Source organism: Glandiceps talaboti, chromosome 5, assembly GCF_964340395.1.
Source record: "Glandiceps talaboti chromosome 5, keGlaTala1.1, whole genome shotgun sequence".
Classification (NCBI taxonomy): domain Eukaryota; kingdom Metazoa; phylum Hemichordata; class Enteropneusta; family Spengelidae; genus Glandiceps; species Glandiceps talaboti.
This window is the reverse complement of record NC_135553.1, coordinates 4,425,899-4,449,153: the sequence shown is the minus strand read 5'-3', so window position 1 is coordinate 4,449,153 and position 23,255 is coordinate 4,425,899. Positions and strand designations below refer to the sequence as shown.

Genomic DNA, 23,255 nt, shown 5'->3' with positions numbered 1-23,255 from the left:
TTTAAAACAACAAGTCCAGTAGGATAGATTACTTCATCATTAAAGTGAGTGAATATTCAATCAGGTGAAACGACTAGCCAGGGAAAATAAAAACAGCTGAAAATTCAATTTTATTGAACCACAAAAAAAATCAAATCGAATCACTGATCACTAACATGTGGTTATAATTAGATTTAGAGAGGCTAATCACGTTACATAAATTTATTAAGATATCTGAAATCTGAATACATGTCACACCAGATTTCAACTGAATGCCTTCCCTCAGGGTAATCTTGCAATTTCATGATTTATGCAAGAAATTTAGCTCTACATCTGTGATTTTTTCAAGTCCCAGTGAAAGTTAGTTGTCAGAAACGTTGTTCAAATGCCAGACATGCTTGACATCCTCGACTGCACTCGGCTTTCATGATCCCCTACATACCCGAGATATGTACACCCGTTTCCACGGCAAATAATAAATGAAATTGAAACCCGCATAACATTGCTATTACGCATCAGAAAGTTTACACACTTCATGGTACGCATCGTAAGAGTGTATCCATTCCTTGACTTCCAGGTTCCGACGTTGGTGGTACACTTTCGAAAACGAAGCTCGTGTGCGACCAGATGATCAATCGATTTTTACCAAAACTTAATCAGTTCTTGCCATTACTCAACGGAACAGTTGTATTAAATTTCATTTGAATTAAGCCAGCCATTTTGGAGAAAACGATGACACAGGCAGACACACACACACACACACACACACACACATAGACTTTCACCCACTAATACATCTCTTCCTTATGGAAGAAAAAATGAGAAAACAATGACCCTGTTTATTTCCTTGAATCCCTCAATACATACTGAAACATTTTGTAAAATTTACTCCATCTATATAATCTTTCTTTAAAATAATCTCTGAAAATTTACAAAAATTTACAAAAGTTTCACAAATGTTATACCCAAATAAGTGCAGATCTGTTGCTAAATAATAAAATCATCTAAAATAGCAAAGGCTGCAACTACTATTACAAGCCCTTTTTTGTTTCTAAGTAAGAAAACAACTAAACAAAAACTTTCATTACAACAATTCCTGATCTCCATTTATACATGCATACCTATGTTTTTCTAGTCTGTAAGGTGTAAGGTACACTGTGATGGGGTGCCCTCACACATCGGTCAAGCTCTTTCATCATGTACCAGACGGAGCAGGCTGGTGAGGGCAGAGTGACACAATGTACTGTGCAGTCTAATGTTTTCATGCTAAACACTATCCCCCAAATAATGCATCAGCAGTTACAACCACCGTAAAATAACAAATTATGACTTTTAAGCTATTATCCCATGATTATTAATGTGATATGTATTTGTAATTTTACTAAAAATAGTTGATATTATGTAAAGGTTGCTTAAAATTGTGCAACATCAGAAATTAGCACACAATAGCATCTGAATTGTCCCATCACATTAAACGGTCTGAGCAGCTGCAGCGCAACCATCAGCTCTTGGATCAGAGCCTACCCAATACACATTTGGGTCGTCATAGTAATCCTCCTTGTCTTCCTCACTCCTTGCATCCAGCCACCAAGCTCCTTTAGTGATGATTTGTCCCCGACCAAACAAGGACCTGCTGTTCCATCCAGTCACTGGTCCCTCTACTGTGTGTCCCATAGCTGCTAGTTCCTGCATGACTGTCTGTGACATACCATCTTCAAAGGAGATCTTTTGAGTTGTGGAAGTGACTGACTCGACACAGAACCGTGGCATGTCCAATGCTGTCTGTGGATCCATACCAAACTCAAACATGTTGAGAAGTACCTAGAGTTAAAAATAATTGATAAGATATTAGTCACAATTTATGAGGATCACTTCTATCTTCTGCAAAATAGTTAGAAATGAAGAAATGTGGCTTGATTTTTATGACTGAGCAAAGGTCAGGTCAAAGGTTACACTCATGTTCTTGATAGTTTTGCATAAATGTGAAACACTTACCTGGACTTGACCCTGCGGCTGCATAAATTTACCCATTACACCAAAACAAGCCATCAGATCACTGGTATCTTTCTTGGTTGCCATAGATGGTATGATGGTATGATATGGTCTCTTGTTTGGTGCCACTACATTTGGATGGCCTGGCTTGAGATAAAAGTTTGCTCCGCGATTCTGCAATTATAACCAAGGTGATCATAATAGATATCAATTTGCATTTGACCTTGGAGATTTTTCTGAAGGTCGACAAAATTACTGTAGGATAAATTGGCAGCTAGGGACAAGTCATAATTTTGTACAACTTTGACAGAATATTTCTGAGGTGAAAGTTTTTGTAAAGGTGAAAATAATTTTTATCATATTAAATTTATACTATTGTGTACGCTATCTTGATATTTGTCATATTACCACAACTCCAGTACTTAGTGAGATAATTCTGAGCTCATAAAAATGTCATCATTTGGAAAACAGGAAAACTATTTCAATATCTTGCCTTGGGAAATGAGAGAGATTTTTTCTTTTAGCACATATTACCTGTAAAGTAAATCCACAGCCTTCTGGAACTAAAGCTGTACCAAAGCCTTGGTAGTTACTGTTGATGAAGGAACATGCATTTCCATCCTTGTCAAGTACACTAAAGTAGACAGTGTCACTACTTGGAGGACTTCCACGTGTCACTTCTATTGCCCTGGCGAAAAAAGAAGATTTTTTGTTGAAAATTCATACTTTTTTTAAAATTTATTTTCTAAAACACCTTCCTATTCAGCAATGGTGAAAGGTTCAGTTCAAATCACAGCATGAGAAAGCAAGGCACAAATCATTTTGAATACCAGCATACTAGTATGTCCCTTGGGTTTGAGGTTTTCAAAACTGATTATCATCACTATGGTGCTCTAAACTCTGAGAAAACTCAAAAACAGCTATTCATAAGTAGTCTGTCAGTTCAACATTACTGAAAATAATTAGTGACTTGTACATAATTCATGACTCTTTTAAATGGGGAACAGCGATGAATAAAATTATGCAATTTTTCATATCAGGAGAGCCTTACAATCTGATCAAAATCTGTTGAAGAAGGATTGAATTTGTATTTTGATGAGTAAATTTAATCCCCCCAAAAATATATCAAAACACTTTTCAGTTTCAGTCTAGAGATTTGTTATGGAAGTCCATGCATACTTCTTTGGGTCAATCAGTGCACGTCTCTCAGTGGCATATTCCTTTGACAACATTCCTTCTGTAGGTACGTTAACCGTAGATGGGTCTGCTGCATAGTATGTACTATCAGTAAAACTCAGTCTTAGAGATTCAATCAGATAGTGCAGATACTGTGTTGTGTTGTGACCCATTTCTGCAAAGAAGTAACATACATTACATAACATCATTCAGAAGTTGTATACTGTACAGTGTGATCCTTCAGAACAATGTACAAGAACACAGTAAACCTTCTAGTAATTTCTAGTAATTTCTGAGCTGAGTAACTTGATAAAGTGAAAACTACACACTGAACACTTTCATATTAAGAAAAAAGTTGTATCACACCAGACCCACAATACCCTCCAACAGGCCAGCTACAGAGAGTGTTACTGGTCTATGAACCTTCTAGGAGAACACATATTGCAGTGTATGTATCAGGTTATTTTGTAACTTTGAATGTTGGTACTTTGTCATATATCTGTAGTAAAACATAAATATAGTACATTCATATAGTACATAAATAAAGTATATGCCATAATCAAGTTATTGAAAAAACAAAAGGATTGTGCAGTTTGGCCACCATGAGTGCTGTTTGGAAGCTGATTTTGAACCAGAAGTGAGAACCAGAATAATTGACTACAATACTGGCCTACATTCCTTGAGAATAAAGATAAAAGCAAATACCTTTGAGACCAGGGATACCCTCCAAAATGTTTAGAGCCATGAGAGCAGTGATTCCTTGTCCGTTGGGTGGCATTTCCCAGACTCGGACACCTTTATAATCTGTAAAGATTGGCTGGTCATTGGTTGACACATGACTTTGTAGATCACTCAACTCCATCACACCACCATGTTCGTTGACAACATCTACAATAGCCTGGGCAATTCTACCTTCATAGTAACCTGTTTTACCATTGGTTGCAATTTCCTGTGATAGATGCATTCTGATTAAATACAAACCTACATGTATTGTATAAGGTTCAAAGGTTACAGAAATGACAAGAGGTCAGGAACAGAGGTCTTTCATATGAATGGGAAAAACACAAGTACATTGTTAGAACAAATGTCATGGCCATAAAGAAGTATAGGTATTGTAAGAAATTCTTCAGGTTATTTATTTTGGATGATTCTCAACAATGACTGCTGATGAAAGCATCATCATAGACTATTTCTAATGGAAAGATGCTATGTGCACCTGGGGAGGATTTACCTGTTGACAGTACTTACTTCCTTGAGCAATGACAATGAGATTAAGCAAATCTTAAGGAGGGGAGAAGGGGAGGGATGTGTGTCTTACCCTGAATGTTGCTGCCATATTCTGTAGGAACATGATTTGACCAGCTTTAGGTGCAGCACCATTCAGTAACATTTCATGACCATGTCTATTGGCAGGGTTAGTAAGCAAACCCTCACTGTTCTTCCAACTCAAGGCTGATAACACATTGACTGGGTACCCAGTCTCTGCTAGCTTGATGGCTGGGTCCAGAATTTGTGCCAATGTTAGCTGAAATAGCATGGAAAAGGGAGAAAATTGTGGTTTACCAGTACAAGTTAGAAATCAACTTCTGCTGATATTGATGTACAGACTAATAGAAATCTTCCTTGCTAATTTGCTACAAATTTCTATTTCAGGAAGAAAGCATTTTACTGAAAGCAGTTGAACAATGGCTTAGGCTCAGTCCAATCATCAACACACGTTTGCAACACTGTTGCATATCACATGTATATGAGCCCCTAGTCACAATTGTAATGCCATCAATAATCAATCCAACCAACGGCTGACTTGTAAGTTGGTTAGTGTTCAATAAGAGGACATGTTTGGCTTTGCTTATCCATGGAGATCTCTCTAATCAAACTCTAACCGTTACATATGTTTTGTTACGAAGCAAGGTTCAGTGCAACTACAAAATGATGACACCTAGTACAAGCAAGTCTTGAGGAATGTCAATAGGTCTGTAAGTACAGTAAACAAGACATGATTTATAGTTATACTGTTCAAATCTTTACTTCTACCTTCACTTGCTGAAAGTCAATGGAATTCCTCTCAATTCTTTTCAATGGACTAATTTGAGTATGGTTTTATTTGTCTATTGTGAGAAAGCCACATGTGTGACACTATTGCAAAATCCACAACTGAAATGATACAATAATTGCAAATATTGTTAATTACATTGCCACTGCCAAATCTCTCAACAGTATCAATCCAACAAGCTGCGGCACCAGGTACAGTAATGTTTAAAGCATGGCAGCTAGGTACTGGGTTGTTTTCATCGTAACCAAGACTGTTCAAATAATCCAGATCTAACTTAACAGGTGCACGTCCACTGAAATAAAAAAACAAAACAATACAAAACATTGGCTAACTTGGTAGACATGTCCAATGAAATAAACAAGGCAAGATAAAAATTGCTTCTAAATTAATTGAAAAGCACAGTTGTCAGTAAAACCCTTACCCGAACAAAAATGTTATTCTGATCTGTTCTCAAGTTCTAAGCTTTGAATGTTGTTATTCATTACGCTGCACTGAGATTGTAAAATACTTGATATTATAAAAGCATTACATGTTATTGTAATGTGGTTTCAAAATACAATAAGAAAAGTTTGAAAATAAGCACAAAAACTCATTTAGTTGAACCCCCCTCCCTCCCCCCAGAATTTCCAGAACCTAAAGTTGACAAAAATGTCTCTTCTTCCCAGAGTGCTGTTCTCTTTTTAAATTGTGATGCCAGGCTGAGAATATTTTGAATTCAAATAAATATATTTACAAGACAACTCACCTGCCATTAATTCCGTCCACTGCTTTGGTAGTACTGTTGTAAAACAAACAAAATGCATCTCCTCCGATACCTGTACTACCAGGTTCAGTCACATTCAGAGCGGCTGCCACGGCAACAGCTGCATCAGCAGCATTTCCACCTTTGTTCAGGATGTCTATTTTGAATAAAAACACAAAATAGTATAAAAGTAAAACCATTTAGACACAACTAATTTATGTTAGCTTTTCAAAGCTTGGAAATATTACCTCAAAAGTTATGAATAACCTAAACATTGCCTTAGTATCTCAAGCAAAAAACTCCAGATCTGCCAGGGGGAAAACCCCAAGGACTCCCTCACCCCAGAGGTCACACATGCATTCAACCAACAATAAGATGCACCAACAACCTTTTTACTGTCATAATGGTATTAAACTTTATTTTCACCCTATACTAATGATACTGTCTTTTCAAGATGTGAAATGTTTGCCAAGGTAGTCTAAAATTGCCTTAATCTCCAAATCTCCCCTACCAACGATACTACAACTGTACCATTAGATGTGCTGACCTTTACTACATGTATATAATGATGCAATTTAACTTTTTAAGAACATATTTCAACCCTTAGTGTAACTTATAAAGAATAGTTTCTGATACTTGATGGTGCTGTCTTGTAAAGCATGGATTAAGTTGTTGTTTGAAAGAGTCTGAATAGCCTAAATATTGGCTTTAAGAGTAAAAATCCTCCAGGGCTTCTAGAGGGAGACCCCCTCAGATCCTCCACATGAGGTGGACATATCCCAGTCTCAAGCTCTTCCCCTCTTACTGTCAAGATGCTATCAAAGTATATTTCGAAAGTACTTCAACCCTATGTAGTTGCTTTTTTACATGTTGGTGTTGTCTTGGAAATTATTGTCTGAAAGGGTCTGAATAGTCTCAAAATTGACTTTTCAGAGTAAAAAACCTCCAGGGCTTCTAGGGGGAGACCCCCCCCCCCCACATGAGGTGTACACATCTCAGTCATAAGATCTTCCCCTACCTCTTATTGTCAAGATCCTATCAAACTATATTTCAAAAATATTTCAACCTTATGTATTTGCTTTTTACATGTTCATCTTGTAAAGCTTGAAAATTATTTTCTGAAATTTCTGAATAGTCTCAAAATTGACTTTTCAGAGTTAAAAACCTCCTGGGCTTCTAGGGGGAGACCCCCTAGGACCCCCCCCTTAAGAGTTGTACATATTCCCTTCTCAAGCCTTCCCCCTACCTTTCACTGTCAAGATGCTATTAAACTCCTTGAATATATTTACCATGTGTAGTCAATAATTATAATTATGATAGTGCTAACCCAGGAACTTATACAGTAGATGCAAGACAGTCAAGCAGTCCACACTGAGTCATGATAAAAAAAATACCTGTCATTATTATACATGTATGGGGGGGGGGGGATCATCATGTTTTAGAATTAAATGATGGGGGGGGGGGGTGTCAGCCTGTTTTTGGTTTTACAGATAGGGGGGTCAGTGACTTTTTAACGGCCCGATTTAAGAATCCACCGCCCCCCCCCCCCCCCTGGAGAAACTGACCGGTCCCTTAGGAGCCTCGTCTTATCTCAGAGTATAAATTACTCCAACTTCCAAGTTCCAGGGCTTAACTTACCAACTCCAATTTCTGTCGCTAAAGGTTGGCTGCTACTAGCACATCCGTGCATACATATCACCGGAGATCGTCGGGAATCGTAGCCTGGTATAATTGGGCCAGACATTCTGCTGCTCTCTTCTTACCTGTGACTGCTAAATATAAATACTATCAGAGGACTGACCCACGTGAGCTTTACATCGCCAAAGACGGACACTTGGTGGCGCTTTTACATCTAATTAGCATAAAATGACGTAATAGGAGGGAATCCCCTAAAGCTTACAGCTGGCTGGGCTGCAAGTGCCTGTCATTGCGTGAAAATATTGCACAGGGGCACGCATCATTGCATCATCACGCATCATCAACTGGATGAATTCAACTTAGAAAAGTTACATTTGTAACACTATGAAACAAAATACTTTTTTCAAAAACTGGTTGAATTTGGAAACGCCGTAAAGTTTACTGTGTCTTTTCTGATTAATAAATGAAATAATCTACTTGGGTATACACCAATCTGATTAAAATCTGATGTGGTGAAAGCGGCTATATGTCTTTATTTACGTCTATTTTCATCGTTTTGTGTCGTTTGTTTTGTTCCGGGTAAGGCGGCGATCACTTGGAACAAAACAAACGACACAAGCAATGGAAATAGAGGTAAATAAAGACAACCTCCCGCTTTCACCACATCAGATTTTAATCAGATTGGGTATACAAGATCATCTAAATTTCTGCATGTCTCAGATCTTGATAAGATCTCGTACTTGAGTATTATTCTTGTTATCTGAATCATAATCAATCTATTTATATCAATTACGCATTTTACCAACCTGTTCTTGGGGGAGGGTCATATTTTGCATTACAATATTTGGGGAGGGTCACATTTTACAAGCCGTAGTTTAGTGACCAAATTGAAGATTCAATTACCGGTATTGTAAATTTGTTTTGTGTGTTTTGATATGTAAAAGTGATATGAGCACTTTAAACATTTATTTTTACGAGTACTTTACATGCCAAAATACAAAAATAACCAGATTTAAACTGAATACCTTCCATAAGGGTAGTCTTGCAATTTCATGACTTATGCAAGAAATTTAGCTCTACATCTGTGATTTTTTCAAGTCCCAGTGAAAGTTAGTTGTCAAAAACGTTGTTCAAATATCAGGAAAGCTTGCCATCCTCAACTGCACTTGGCTTTTGTGATCCCCTACATACGAGGGATATGTGCACCCGTTTCCACGGCAAATAATAAACAAAATTGAAACTCGCATAACAATGCTATTACCCATCAGAAAGTTTACACACTTCATGGTACGCATCGTAAGAGTGTATGTATTCCTTAACTTCCTGGTTTACCTTTCATTGACGTTGGTGGTGCACTTTCAAAACGAAGTGCATGTGAGACCAGACAATCGATCCATTAATTACGCAAATTGCTCATTAATATTCATTACCAAAACTTAATCAGTTCTTGCCATTAATTAACGGAACAGTTGTTAAATTTCATTTGAATTGAGCCAGCCATTTTGGAGAAAACAATGACCCTGTTTATTTCCTTGAATCCCTAAATACACACTGAAACATTTTGTAAAATTTACTCCATCTATATAATCTTTGTTTTAAATAGTCTCTGAAAATTTACAAAAATTTACAAAGATTTTACAAATGTTATACCCAAATAAGTGCAGATCTGTTGCTAAATATCATCTAAAGTAGAAAAAGCTGCAACTGCTATTACAAGCCCTTTTTTGTTGCTAAGTAAGAAAACAACTAAACAAAAACTTTCATTACAACAATTCCTGATCTCCATTTATACATGCATAGCTATGTTTTGCTAGTCTGTAAGGTGTAAGGTACACTGTGATGGGGCGCCCTCACACATCGGTCAAGCTCTTTCATCATGTACCAGACGGAGCAGGCTGGTGAGGGCAGAGTGACACAATGTACTGTGCAGTCTAATGTTTTCATGCTAAACACTATTCCCCAAATAATGCATCAGCAGTTACTCCAACAAAATTAAAGAACTGTTTTGTCTCAAATTATTACATTGAAGAGTAACAAAGGTAAGTACATTTTATAATTACCATAGTTACAGTGTACCTGTATTATACAATAACTGCACTTAATTGGCATTTGCATATCTTAAAGTGGCCATATGGATGAGAATTTGGTATTTATTTTGGATTTTTATTTGATAAAACAGCTTCACTATGTTTGTATACTTGAAAAAATAATGTGAAAGAGCATATACCAAGTCCATGTTCATAACTCAATACAGTGCAAAAAGATGGAAAAAGTGTAAAAAGTTTGTTATTGTACGTACAATAACAAATATTTTATACATTGTTTAATGTTTTGCAGTTTATTGAGTTATGAACATAGACTTAGTATATGTTATTTCACATTATTTTTTCAAGTAGAAAAACATAGTGAAGCTGTTTTATCAAATAAAAATCCAAAATAAATACCAAATTCTCATCCATATGGCCACTTTAAACACATTATGTAAATTGTTGAAATTAAATATTAGACATATTACCTGAGATTTTATGATTGCAGAAAAGATGTTCCAGTATTGAAAAATTGGACAACATATGCTTTGATATATGTTGGTTGAAAAAGATCCATATTTGATTATTTGTAAAATGATGTTTCTGAATAAATATACATTCCAAGTGTTCAAATTATTTCCAAATACCTAATATCTTAGTATCATAATTTATGACCTGTTACCTTGACAACAGATAGTCTCTTATAATCTTATGTAATTGTTTATCAAAGTTAAACAGCATATTGCATCTCATTTTCATCATTCATACATCATGTAAATACATAATTATGTTTAAAATAACAAATTATGACTTTTAAGCTATTATCCAATGATTATTAATGTGATATGTATTTGTAATTTTACTAAAAATAGTTGATATTATGTAAAGGTTGCTTAAAATTGTGCAACATCAGAAATTAGCACACAATAGCATCTGAATTGTCCCATCACATTAAACGGTCTGAGCAGCTGCAGCGCATCCATCAGCTCTTGGATCAGAGCCTACCCAATACACATTTGGGTCGTCATAGTAATCCTCCTTGTCTTCTTCACTCCTTGCATCCAGCCACCAAGCTCCTTTAGTGATGATTTGTCCTCGACCAAACAAGGACCTGCTGTACCATCCAGTCACTGGTCCCTCTACTGTGTGTCCCATAGCTGCTAGTTCCTGCATGACTGTCTGTGACATACCATCTTCAAAGGAGATCTTTTGAGTTGTGGAAGTGACTGACTCGACACAGAACCGTGGCATGTCCAATGCTGTCTGTGGATCCATACCAAACTCAAACATGTTGAGAAGTACCTAGAGTTAAGCATATACATAGATAATTGTTAAGATATTAGTCACAATATATGAGGACCACTTCTATCTTCTGCAAAATAGTTAGAAATGAAGAAATGTGGCTTGATTTTTATGACTGACCAAAGGTCAGGTCAAAGGTTATACTCATTATGTTCTTGATAGTTTTGCATAAAAGAAACACTTACCTGTACATGACCCTGCGGCTGCATAAATCCACCCATTACACCAAAACAAGCCATCAGATCACTGGTATCTGTCTTGGTTGCCATAGCTGGTATGATGGTATGATATGGTCTCTTGTTTGGTGCCACTACATTTGGATGGTCTGGATCGAGAGAAAAGTTTGCTCCGCGATTCTGCAATAAGTATAGATATCCATTTGCATTTGACATTGGAGACAAGGTCGACAAAATTACTGTAGGATAAATTAGTGGCAAGGGACAAGTCATAATTTTGTACAACTTTGATAGAATATTTCCGAGGTGAAAGTTTTTGTAAAGGTGAAAATCATTTTTATCATATTAAATTTATGCTATTGTGTACGCTATCTTGATATCTGTCATATTACCACAACTCCAGTACTTAGTGAGATAATTCTGAGCTCATAAAAATGTCACCATTGGGAAAACAGGAAAACTATTTCAATATCTTGCCTTGGGAAATGAGAGAGATTTTTTCTTTTAGCACACATTACCTGTAAAGTAAATCCACAGCCTTCTGGAACTAAAGCTGTACCAAAGCCTTGGTAGTTACTGTTGATGAAGGAACATGCATTTCCATCCTTGTCAAGTACACTAAAGTACACAGTGTCACTACTTGGAGGACTTCCACGTGTCACTTCTATTGCCCTGGTGAAAAAAAGATTTTTTGTTGAAAATTCACACTTTATTTATTTTCTAAAACACCTTCCTATTCTGCAATGGTAAAGGTACAGTTCAAATCACAGCATGAGAAAGCAAGGTAGTAACAATTTGAGTAATACCAGCATACTAGTATGTCCCTTGGGTTTGAGGTTTTCAAAACTGATTATCATCACTATGGTGCTCTAAACTTGGAGAAAACTAAAACAATTATTCATAAGTAGTCTATCAAATGAACATTGTTGAAAATAATTAGTGACTTGTACATACTAGTAATTCATGAATCTTTTAAATGGGGAACAGCGATGAATAAAATTATGCAATTTTTCATATCAAGAGAGCCTTACAATTTGATTAAAATCTGATGACAGAGAAGGATTGAATTTTTAATTTGATGAGTAAGTTTAATACAAAAAAAAAATATATCAAAAACTTTTCAGTTTCAGTCTAGAGATTTGCTATGGAAGTCCATGCATACTTGTCTGGGTCAATCAGTGCACGTCTCTCAGTGGCATAGTCCTTTGACAACATTCCTTCTGTAGGTACGTTAACCACAGATGGGTCTGCTACATAGTATGTAGTATCAGCAAAACTCAGTCTTAGAGATTCAATCAGATAGTGCAGATACTGTGTTGTGTTGTGACCCATCTCTGCAAAGAAGTAACACACATTACATAACATCATACAGAAGTTGTATACTGTACAGTGTGATTTGAGTTCTGAACAATGTACAAGAACACAACAGTAAACTTTCTAGTAATTTCTGGGCTGAGTAACTTGATAAAAATGAAAACTACATGCCAAACACTTTTATATAAAGAAAAAATTGTATCACACCAGACCCACGAAAGCCTCTTTCTTGACTCCAACTAGTCTAGTTCCTGACGGACTGTATTCTGTACTACATTAACTTCACACTTATACCGTCTAGTCAAGCCTGTGACTCTCGCACGGAATTCTATGCTCCCACCTACAGCGTTCATATAAACATGATGATGTCATTGCATCCCCAGGTTATTTTAGTTTAAACAGACTGGAGGTGGAGTCCTGGTTGGACATTGGACATATAGTCAAAACAGCTGTATCAAATGAATATTAATGAGCGATGAGGACAGCCCGTCAATTTGTGATGGATTACTACTGACATGCGCCATTCAAGTTTCGATACAATTAACACCTTGAGTCACGGGCTTGACTAGGCGGTTTAAGTGTGAAGTTGACGTAGTACGAAATACAGTCCGTCAGGAACTAGACTAGACTCCAACAGGCCAACTACAGAGTGTTACTGGTCTCTGAGCCTTCTCGGAGAACACATACTGCAATGTATGTATTAGGTTATTTTGTAACTTTAAACGTTGGTACTTTGTCATTTATCTGTAGTAAAACATAAATATAGTGCATTCATATAGTACATAAATAAAGTATATGCCATAATCAAGTTATTGAAAAAACAAAAGAATTGTGCAGTTTGGCCACCATGAGTGCTGTTCGGAAGCTGATTTTCGGAACCAGAAGTGAGAACCAGAATAATTGACTACAATACTGGCCTACATTCCTTGAGAATAAAGATAAAACCAAATACCTTTGAGACCAGGGATACCCTCCAAAATGTTTAGAGCCATGAGAGCAGTGATTCCTTGTCCGTTGGGTGGCATTTCCCAGACTCGGACACCTTTATAATCTGTAAAGATTGGCTGGTCATTGGTTGACACATGACTTTGTAGATCACTCAACTCCATCACACCACCATGTTCATTGACAACATCTACAATAGCCTGGGCAATTCTACCTTCATAGTAACCTGTTTTACCATTGGTTGCAATTTCCTGTGAAAGATGTATTCTGATTAAATACAAACCTACTTGTATTGTATAAGGTTCAAAGGTTACAGAAATGACAAGAGGTCAGAAACAGAGGTCTTTTTCATGTGAATAGGAAAAAAAACCAAGTATGTTGTCAGAACAAATGTCATGGCCATAAAGAAGTATAGGTGTTGTAAGAAATTCTTTAGGTTATTTATTTTGGATGATTCTCAACAATGACTGCTGATTCACGCATCATCACAGACTATTTCTAATGGAAAGATGCTATGTGCACTTGGGGAGGATTTACCTGTTGACAGTACTTACTTACTTGAGCAATGACAATGAGATTAAAGCAAACCATGGGGAGGGGAGAAGGGGAGGGATGTGTGTCTTACCCTGAATGTTGCTGCCATATTCTGCAAGAACATGATTTGACCAGCTTTAGGTGCAGCACCATTCAGTAACATTTCATGACCATGTCTATTGGCAGGGTTAGTAAACAAACCCTCGCTGTTCTTCCAACTCAAGGCTGATAACACATTGACTGGGTACCCAGTCTCTGCTAGCTTGATGGCTGGGTCCAGAATTTGTGCCAATGTTAGCTGAAATAGCATGGAAAAGGGAGAAAATTGTGGTTTACCAGTACAAGTTAGAAATCAACTTCCGCTGATATTGATGTATAGACCAATAGAAATCTTCCTTGCTAATTTGCTACAAATTTCTATTTCAGGAAGAAAACATCTTACTGAAAGCAGTTGAACCAATGGCTTAGGCTCAGTCCAATCATCAACACATGTTTGCAACACTGTTGCATATCACTCTACATGTATATCAGCCCCTAGTCACAATTTTAACGCCATCAATAATCAAATCAACCAACCGTTGACTTGTAAGTTGGTTAGTGTTCAATAAGAGGACATGTTTGGCTTTGCTTTGTTCTGCCTAAACTTATCCATGGAGATCTTTCTAATCTAACTCTAACCGTTACATACGTTTTGTTACGAAGCAAGGTTCAGTCCAACTACAAAATGATGACACCTAGTACAAGCAAGTCTTGAGGAATGTCAATAGGTCTGTAAGTACAGTAAACAAGACATGATTTATAGTTATACTGTTCAAATCTTTACTTCTACCTTCACTTGCTGACAATGGAATTCCTCTCATTTCTTTTCAATGGACTAATTTAATACTGGAGTATGGTTTTATTTGTCTATTGTGAGAAAGCCACATGTGTGACACTATTGCAAAATCCACAACTGAAATGATACAATAATTGCAAATATTGTTAATTACATTGCCACTGCCAAATCTCTCTACAGTATCAATCCAACAAGCTGCGGCACCAGGTACAGTAATGTTTAGAGCATGGCGGCTAGGTACTGGGTTGTTTTCATCGTAACCAAGACTGTTCAAATAATCCAGATCTAACTTAACAGGTGCACGTCCACTGAAATATAAAAAAACCATACAAAACATGTATTTATATTGGCTAACTTGACAGACACGTCCACTGAAATAAACAAGACCAATGGAAATCAACAGAAAGAGTTCCCTTGGCTCAATCTGCCTAGCAGTATTCCAGGGCTCATAGACTACCGAACGTTGTATCTAGAATATCACATACATACAGATATCTTGTGATGCCTACTAAGCCCTATTGAACCACCTCAGTGTTCAGTTGTGCTAATAATCACAAAGTTATCAGACTTGGAAATTTCAATTGCCATGAACTTTACTGATTATTGATAGTTCAGTGTACATATCAAAAGTTGACAAAATGTCTCTACTTCCTAGAGTGCTGTTCTCTTTTAAGGTTGTGATACTATGCTGATAATATTTTGATTTCAAATAAATATATTTACAAGAAAACTCACCTGCCATTAATTCCCTCCACTGCTTTTGTAGTACTGTTGTAAAACAAACAAAATGCATCTCCTCCGATACCTGTACTACCAGGTTCAGTCACATTCAGAGCGGCTGCCACGGCAACAGCTGCATCGGCAGCATTTCCACCTTTGTTCAGGATGTCTATTTTGAATAAAAACACAAAATAGTATAAAAGTAAAATTTTAGACACAACAAAACAAGTTTAAACGAGTCATTGAGAATGACATATTCCCCGCTATGATTGGGTTTTAAGGAACTGGCAGTTTATGTTGTCATTTTCTTGATATCACTACTCTGATCACACAACAACACTTGTGAACCTAAATCAAACAGACTTAGATATGTTGTGTCTGCTCGTACGACATGGAACATGCCTACTCATGTTGTGTCTCCTCGTCGGACATGGGACATGCCTACTCTTCAAGATGACATGATGGAATAAACCATTCAACAAACCATTGAACTACATTGGTGGCCCAGTCAATCCAGCTTGTACAATTGGTGATCTGGAAGTATATAGCTCCTGGCTTGTTGACGGAATAGGGAAATACATGTATGAAGGCCTCTGTACCATTATATGTCCATGCTGGGTTACTAATTGGCAAGAGCTTTGAGCACATCTAACAATAATTTGTTGTTTTTCTTATTTATATACATGAGACTTATGGTACAAGATGCACATGTTTGTAAAAAAGAAACAATTTTGTTTTTTCAAAAAAAATTTAACAATGAAGGTTTGAGAAAGTATGAGAAATAACTATATACATTCAATCTGATTAAAATCCGATGTAGTGTACATGTCATGATTTCTTTTTGGCTGTTACGTTTGCTGTTGTTTGTTCTTTTGTGAGTGTCGTTACATACATCTGACACAATACCATAGGTTTTCCTGAACTCAATCTTGTATTTACGAGTAGCCAACCAGAATCTGTCTTGCAAGATAACACTCAACGTTCGAAATTGAACAAAAGAGAATGACGCAAACAATAATGATAACATTGTTGTCAGCACTCTGACAAACTGTACCCATATGTTTTGGCGTATTATGCATTTTCACTGATTAAGAGAATTCACTCAGTGCTCTTGTGTGGCTCACAAAAGAACAAACTATAGTAAATGTAACAGCCAAAAAGAAATCATGATGTGTACATGTACACATCAGATTTTATTCAGATTGTACATACATTGTGGCAGTTAACATTGATTGACAGTATTTATTAAAAACTCCTGAAAACTAATACTTTACAGGCGAGTAACACTAGTGAGGGCGTGTACAAATGCTACTGGACCCTGCAAGGTACAATGCAAACACTTCAAACTCATGTCACATGGAATCAGTGTTGTTCTTAGCTCTAGAAAGAAGGGGCTAAACTCAGAACAACAAAGTCTAACACTGAACGATAATATATGAAGGAAACAAAGGTAAATAAAGATAATTTAATTCTTTATTCCTACATCAGATTTTAATCACATTGATGTCACAAGCTGATCACCTCATCTATTTTAGTTGATGATGTAAATAAGGTACATGTTTTATTGTTTTTGTTGTAACTTATTTACATCATCACCTAGTATAGGTGACACTTATATCAAATGACACATCAATGGATATTTCCTTACATGGTAATCAACTAATACATGTGACATAGGATGTTCCATCTATGTTTGTATTTTAGTTGATGATGAAAACAAGATAAATGCAAAACAATGGAACTGTGTCACATAAATTAATAACATAAAATAAACATTCCTTTGTAAGCAACATTTTAGATTTGTCAACGAACTAATCAAATATGTCCACAGAAATGTCACAGGTTTGAATGACATTTTGATTACAGTATCAGTACATGTCATTTGTTCATACACATACACATACTCTAAAGTCTAAAATAAGACATGTCATTGAAACTGTGTGTTTTTGAGTGGTTTAGTTACCAGGGCAATTGAACACCTGATTAACACTTTCCACTAAATACTTTTCTTTGCTTATTTTCAAAAACATCTTATTTCACATGACTTTTAATAGGAAAGCATTAAATCAAAATGTGTTTTCAGCAAAACGCTGTTTTGTTTTTTTATCAAATGAACTTTAGATAATTGTATGCAGTATGCTGTCCTACTTCCTGACAGGTACATATATTTGGCCCCAAATTTCTATTTTGGAATCTCGCTGGAAAGGTAAAACGTACCAACTCACACCCCACCCCACCCACCCATGCCCCCTCAAAGCATACCTAACTAAGCTTATTAAAGGAGTCTGGTCTTAGATCTTAGAGTCTTATAATAATATATTACATTAGTCTAATACCTCCATGGCTTAACCATAGACAGTGGAGGGGGAGTCCATGGCTTAACTTACCAACTCCAATTTCTGTCGCTAAAGGTTGGCTGCTACTAGCACATCCGTGCATACATATCACCGGAGATCGTCGGGAATCGTAGCCTGGTATAATTGGGCCAGACATTCTGCTGCTGTCTAGCTCTTCTTACCTGCGCTGAAGTAATACTACCAGAGGACTGACACTTGGTGGCGCTTTTACATCTAATTAGCATAAAATGACGTAATAGGGGGGAATCCCCTAAAGCTTACAGCTGGGCATACAGCGGTACATGCAAGTGCCTATTATCTTGGTCATTGCGTGAACATATTGCACAGGGGAACGCATCATTGCTTAGATTGTCTTTATTTAAGTCTATTTCCATCGTTTTGTGTCGTTTGTTTTGTTCCGGGTAAGGTGGCGATCACCCAGAACAAAACAAACGACACAAGCAATGGAAATAGAGGTAAATAAAGACAACCTCCCGCTTTCACCACATCAGATTTTAATCAGATTGGGTATACACGATCAGCTAAATTTCTGCATGTCTCAGACTTTGACAAGATCTCGTACTTGAGTAAATAGATTCTTGTTATCTGAATCTTAATCAATCTATTTATATCAATTACGCGGCATAATTCAAAATTAGGACAAAGAACGAATACTTTAGTCATGCACGAACAATCCAAGATAAATTATTTTTGCTGATCGAGATATTCTCCTAACAATAAAACTATCGACACATGTCGCTATAGATACCATTCTAGTGTTACAATTGTTCCACATTGCATTTTATTTACACAATCATCACTAAAAGGGTAACTTTTAAGTATTTACTGATCAATACGCCATGTCGATGACTGTCATTTCTATTCATAGAATCACCTACTTAAGTCTAAAAGAGGCATAATGTACTCTACTGACAATAACAGCTAGTCGTTAAGAAACCAACGATACTGACACAGTTAGTCTTTCTTGGTGTTAATCCGCACTGGAGTTACAAAAGACGAAGTTACTAATGGGAGATTAGACGACCCCCTCCCAGACCACCACCACCACCACCACCACCACCACCTGGTAATTCAGTCGACTTTGCTTTTATTAGAAATTACATTCGGAAACATCGTAGAAAGAAATAATGAAAAAGTATACACTTTGAGCAGTTTATCAGCATTTGGTCAATAAATGTCTCTTTTCAGTATACAAGTATGGTGTATTTACTAATACACTCATGTTGAATCAGGGATAGTTGGGATATTATTGGCCTCCCCTCCCCCCAATTGCTTACACAAGAAATGGCCTATTACTTGACGTTTGCAGTTGATCTTTTAAAACCATGACTTCTGATTATTAATTTTGATCAATACTGGCAGATGTACAATACCGTCTGGCCATCCTTTACCGAAATACATATAAACCAAACTGAAACATTGATTTACTGTCCTAAAAACAAGTGCGCACTACCCCTATTGATTGGTACAACCTCAGACATCTATATTTCTATAGTGGTCTGAGACCACAGACTTGTCTGTGCTGAGACTAAGGTAAAATCAGCGTCACCTTTGTCATATGACAGCAGACGTCAAGACACAGTGTCGAGGATTATCGACTCCTTCGTTTCCATGCAGGCCAAAAGAAGTCATGGATGCCATAGATAACTCACTATCCTGCTTGCAGACTGAGTGGTTACTTGGGGAATACAGCTGCTGGGATTAATTATCAGCGAGTCCCGTAATACTTACGTCTGCACGCGGCACTAACATTTTATATACATGTGCATTACATTATAATATAGATATTTAGGCAAATTCTTCATTTGTGTTTTTCTAAATATCTTGGATAAATTTTATCTAATTGCGATTTTTCAGAAATCCAACATGAACGTACACAACATTCGTTTTCGGAAAGATAAAACAATGTCTGACACACAGTAGCCAAGTGATATACCGATTTGATTTGTCAAATTCGAAATTAATTGTTGTCAAAATTGTCAGTTTTTTGTTTGTCGGAGATTACTTATCAAATATTTGCCATATTTTTCAAATATCAGAAACACATAATTAAAAAAATAAAATCAAAGCCCTCAGTAAAGTTTCCAGAGGTTGTTTTATAAACTTGTCATTTTGACATCAAGAGTGGATACTACTAGTATAACTGACATTGGTTTGTCAACTATACTTTTCAATTCAAGTGACAATGATCACAACTGACTATAAAAGTAACAAGGACTGCCAGCTGTCCAACGACAAAGATTGTACAAATAACTGTAAAAGTGTTACATTTCTTAGAAAACTGTCTCTGCCAGACAATTGAAGCGTTTGATTAAACTAGATGGAATCAATAATCACTATTAAGTTTCCTGCCATGTAGAAACGTAGACTGCAGTTTTAGACAGTTGCTTGAGACACGCTGATATTCGCTGAACTATAGACGGATATATACGAGCGCCACCAACGATTGTATCTTAAAATCTCGAATCTTTTGTCTTTTTTTGGGGGGGGGGTCGATTTCGATTCTGTTACGAAAGGCATGTAAACGTGTAAGAGATGGCTCTCATCAACGATTGGATATCATCTCTAGAGCAAAATTTTGACGTCATCGCTTGCTGTGGTAAAGTGAAAGGAGTAGGTTCGAACAGTGCCCGCTACAGTTCTACTAGAATCATAGAAAGATATTATCATGAATTATAGTAAACTCTGGTAAGTATGGCCGAGTGACAACGCAATACTTCTAAAATCTAATATAGTTTGGTTGTTGAAAGATATCAATATTATGTTAAAATGCTATTTAATATGCTTATATCTGGAAAAGTATTCTCCTTTCGAAATAAGTATCATCCAACATAGTTCACTGCAGTTGATGTTTAGCAGAATGGTACTTATATAGGAACAGTAAACCATGGTAAGTATGGCTGAGTGAAACACAATGCGTTTCTTTCTAACCATGGTCATAACTAATTATAGACAGATAGTAGCTGTTGGTATATTACATTACTGTAACATGTAACTATTTGTCAATGTAAATTTGGCTGATAACTGCATAGACATAGGCAAAGCCTTTTGATTATCAGTGAAGTCAAGTGCAGTTTTTTGCAAAGGGTCAACGGCATCATTTGGTTAGGACTAAGACAACCAACATGAGATTTATGAGATTGTCACCACCCAACAACGGTACCTTGTATCGACAGGAAGTTGTCGTTTATTTGTATATGATGTCTGCGAACTCATAGTCACGGGAACAGTCGTCATCGATGCTACTGTGAAATGTATGCTGTCAGTTTTGCTACATTTTTGTGACGAAAGTTGTTGTCAAAGAGTTCTTCCAAACGGCGCGTTTCCATAATGATTCCCCTGTACCAGTGCATACACTACTGGGGTCAAACCATTTTAATCAGGGCTAGTCACCCCCCGAAACGCTGAGTTTCACCACGATATATATACACCTGGGGTTTAGGTCCACATAAAACTCCCGCCGCGCATTGCATTTGACATGTTTACAGGCCCTCAATGCTTTATCCTAAATTTCTCTTTCACTGTCTGGTACTCAAAAATACAAAGACGTTTTAATTTATTCACAGGTCGTTTGCTTTTGCAGTGCTACCATTGCAAGTGTTGACTATTGTATTCATAGACAGGTTAGCCAGATACGTCTATAGGGTCATCATCATTCAATTCATACGAGGTTTCACGTTGAAATGCCTTTGCTGTCTCTTCGGTCGAATAGCCCTCGTATCTTGTGTCATCTTCACACATTGATGGTAAGAACTCCACTAGGGTTGGTAGTTTAAGGATGATAGCTCTGTGAAGAAGCTCATTGACACCAATACAACCATTGTGATAGTTTATGAAGAACTGCACGAGTCTGGCTCTTGATTCAGTTGGACACATAGAGACAGCCTTGTCTAAAGATGAAATCGCACCGTGTTTTACAATTGTTTTTCTATGCCATGGTATATTCAGCTCTAAAAAGCAGGATTGTAACAGGAAGGCGACATTCTCCTCTATGCAGCCAATGTATTCTAGGTTGCTACCCATATTGCAAAGTACAGCCATGAGCATTTGATTGGTAGTTTCAGTGATTCCAAGTGACAATATCCACCGACAGACTGACGTTATTTCTTGAGTTTGGAATAAAAACTTCCCTGGACTCAACGACTTCAGTGTGACTGGATTCATAAGTTTGGACGAAGTTGAAAGTTTATGACTTTTCATAAACTTATCAAACCACCTGTAGCTCCTGCTCCTGAGACAGTGAAAACATGTTGGATCAACATCTTGAAGGTGTTTAGCCTGATGCGTGTCGAGCGATGGTACACTATCCATGAGATGGGGCAGAATATCCTGTCTACCAATACCACAAGCATAGTGAGAGGGTGACAGACCACTGGAATCTTTCGAATTGAATGTTTCCTTGGATACATGTTTCTTTAATTCTTTAATGATATCTTCACTTACAGAAAATTGTATTGCAACATGAAGAATATTCTGGTCGTTTGGGCCATGTATACCATCAGCATTTGCACCATATTCAATTAGCTTCTGGACGCACCATCTGTGATTGTTAGCAACGGCAAAAGCTAAAACTGAATATGGCGTTTCTTCACAATCATGTTCCAAAATGTTTGCCAGGTCACTTGGAGTTTGGTTACTGAGGAGAAGATCGATTATATCTGTACATCCTGTGGTTGCAGCAGCTCTTAGTATATGATGGAATGTATTGCACATGCCTTTATCCGTGGCATGCCAAAATGACGGCATGTATATGCATCTAGCCTTTATTTTGCTTTTTGCAGCCCCGGATGCACCTGTTAGTATATCATGTACAAGCGGTATACTTGTTATTGGTGCAACATCAGGCACAGACTTAAGCTTGTACAAATGAGGGTGATGCTTCCACTGCATATGATCTCGATACATGTGGGTTATTGGTGTATACCTGCTTCCAATGCTTTGACATGGTGACACCTCCTCTTTGTGAAGATCTGAATTTTCCTTTAGATGATGATGTAACCAACCAAATGCAAATGAATCACGCATCACATACTCGGAGTATGCTGATCTTACATTGCTGCCTTCAACACTAAATAGATGACATAGTAACTCATTATGGTTTTTCAGGATACCACTCTCCTGCTCCTCAAGTCTGGACATTTTAAGGTAACAGTCATGATTCCCTTGTCCCATTGCATACATTGCTGGGGTCAAACCATTTGGATCAGGGCTAGTCATCCCCGGAATGCTGAGCTTCACCAAGATATCTATTACATCTTGCCATCCATGGAAAGCAGCAAAATGGTACCATGATAGTTTGGCATGTGTGAGAGAGATGTTTGGGTGTTGATTGTCACCTATCCAACTGTCTTTTGCATTTTGTAGCAAGTAAAGCACCATATTATGATGTCCTTTGACTGCTGCTATATCTAGTACACTTGGGAAGGGTTGCCCTGTAACTGTAAATCGATTATCATCTTCTAGCA

The 23,255-nt window shown here is 37.1% G+C and overlaps 2 protein-coding genes across 2 annotated transcripts; both read right to left on the bottom strand.

Annotated features, from left to right (window-relative positions):
• Positions 1-1,449: 1,449 nt before the first annotated feature.
• Positions 1,450-7,686, bottom strand: LOC144434887 (glutathione hydrolase-like YwrD proenzyme). The gene is made up of 9 exons (XM_078123403.1): positions 7,581-7,686; positions 5,946-6,099; positions 5,339-5,492; positions 4,466-4,672; positions 3,853-4,096; positions 3,151-3,322; positions 2,506-2,659; positions 1,975-2,145; positions 1,450-1,800 (listed from the first exon to the last, which is right to left on the bottom strand). The coding sequence occupies exons 1-9, from the start codon at positions 7,684-7,686 to the stop codon at positions 1,450-1,452; spliced, it is 1,713 nt and encodes a 570-aa protein (XP_077979529.1).
• Positions 7,687-10,558: 2,872 nt separating this feature from the next.
• LOC144434884 (glutathione hydrolase-like YwrD proenzyme) lies at positions 10,559-17,926 on the bottom strand. The gene is made up of 9 exons (XM_078123400.1): positions 17,821-17,926; positions 15,449-15,602; positions 14,868-15,021; positions 13,970-14,176; positions 13,352-13,595; positions 12,248-12,419; positions 11,604-11,757; positions 11,095-11,265; positions 10,559-10,909 (listed from the first exon to the last, which is right to left on the bottom strand). Exons 1-9 carry the CDS (start codon positions 17,924-17,926, stop codon positions 10,559-10,561), a joined length of 1,713 nt encoding a protein of 570 aa, XP_077979526.1.
• Positions 17,927-23,255: the final 5,329 nt, after the last annotated feature.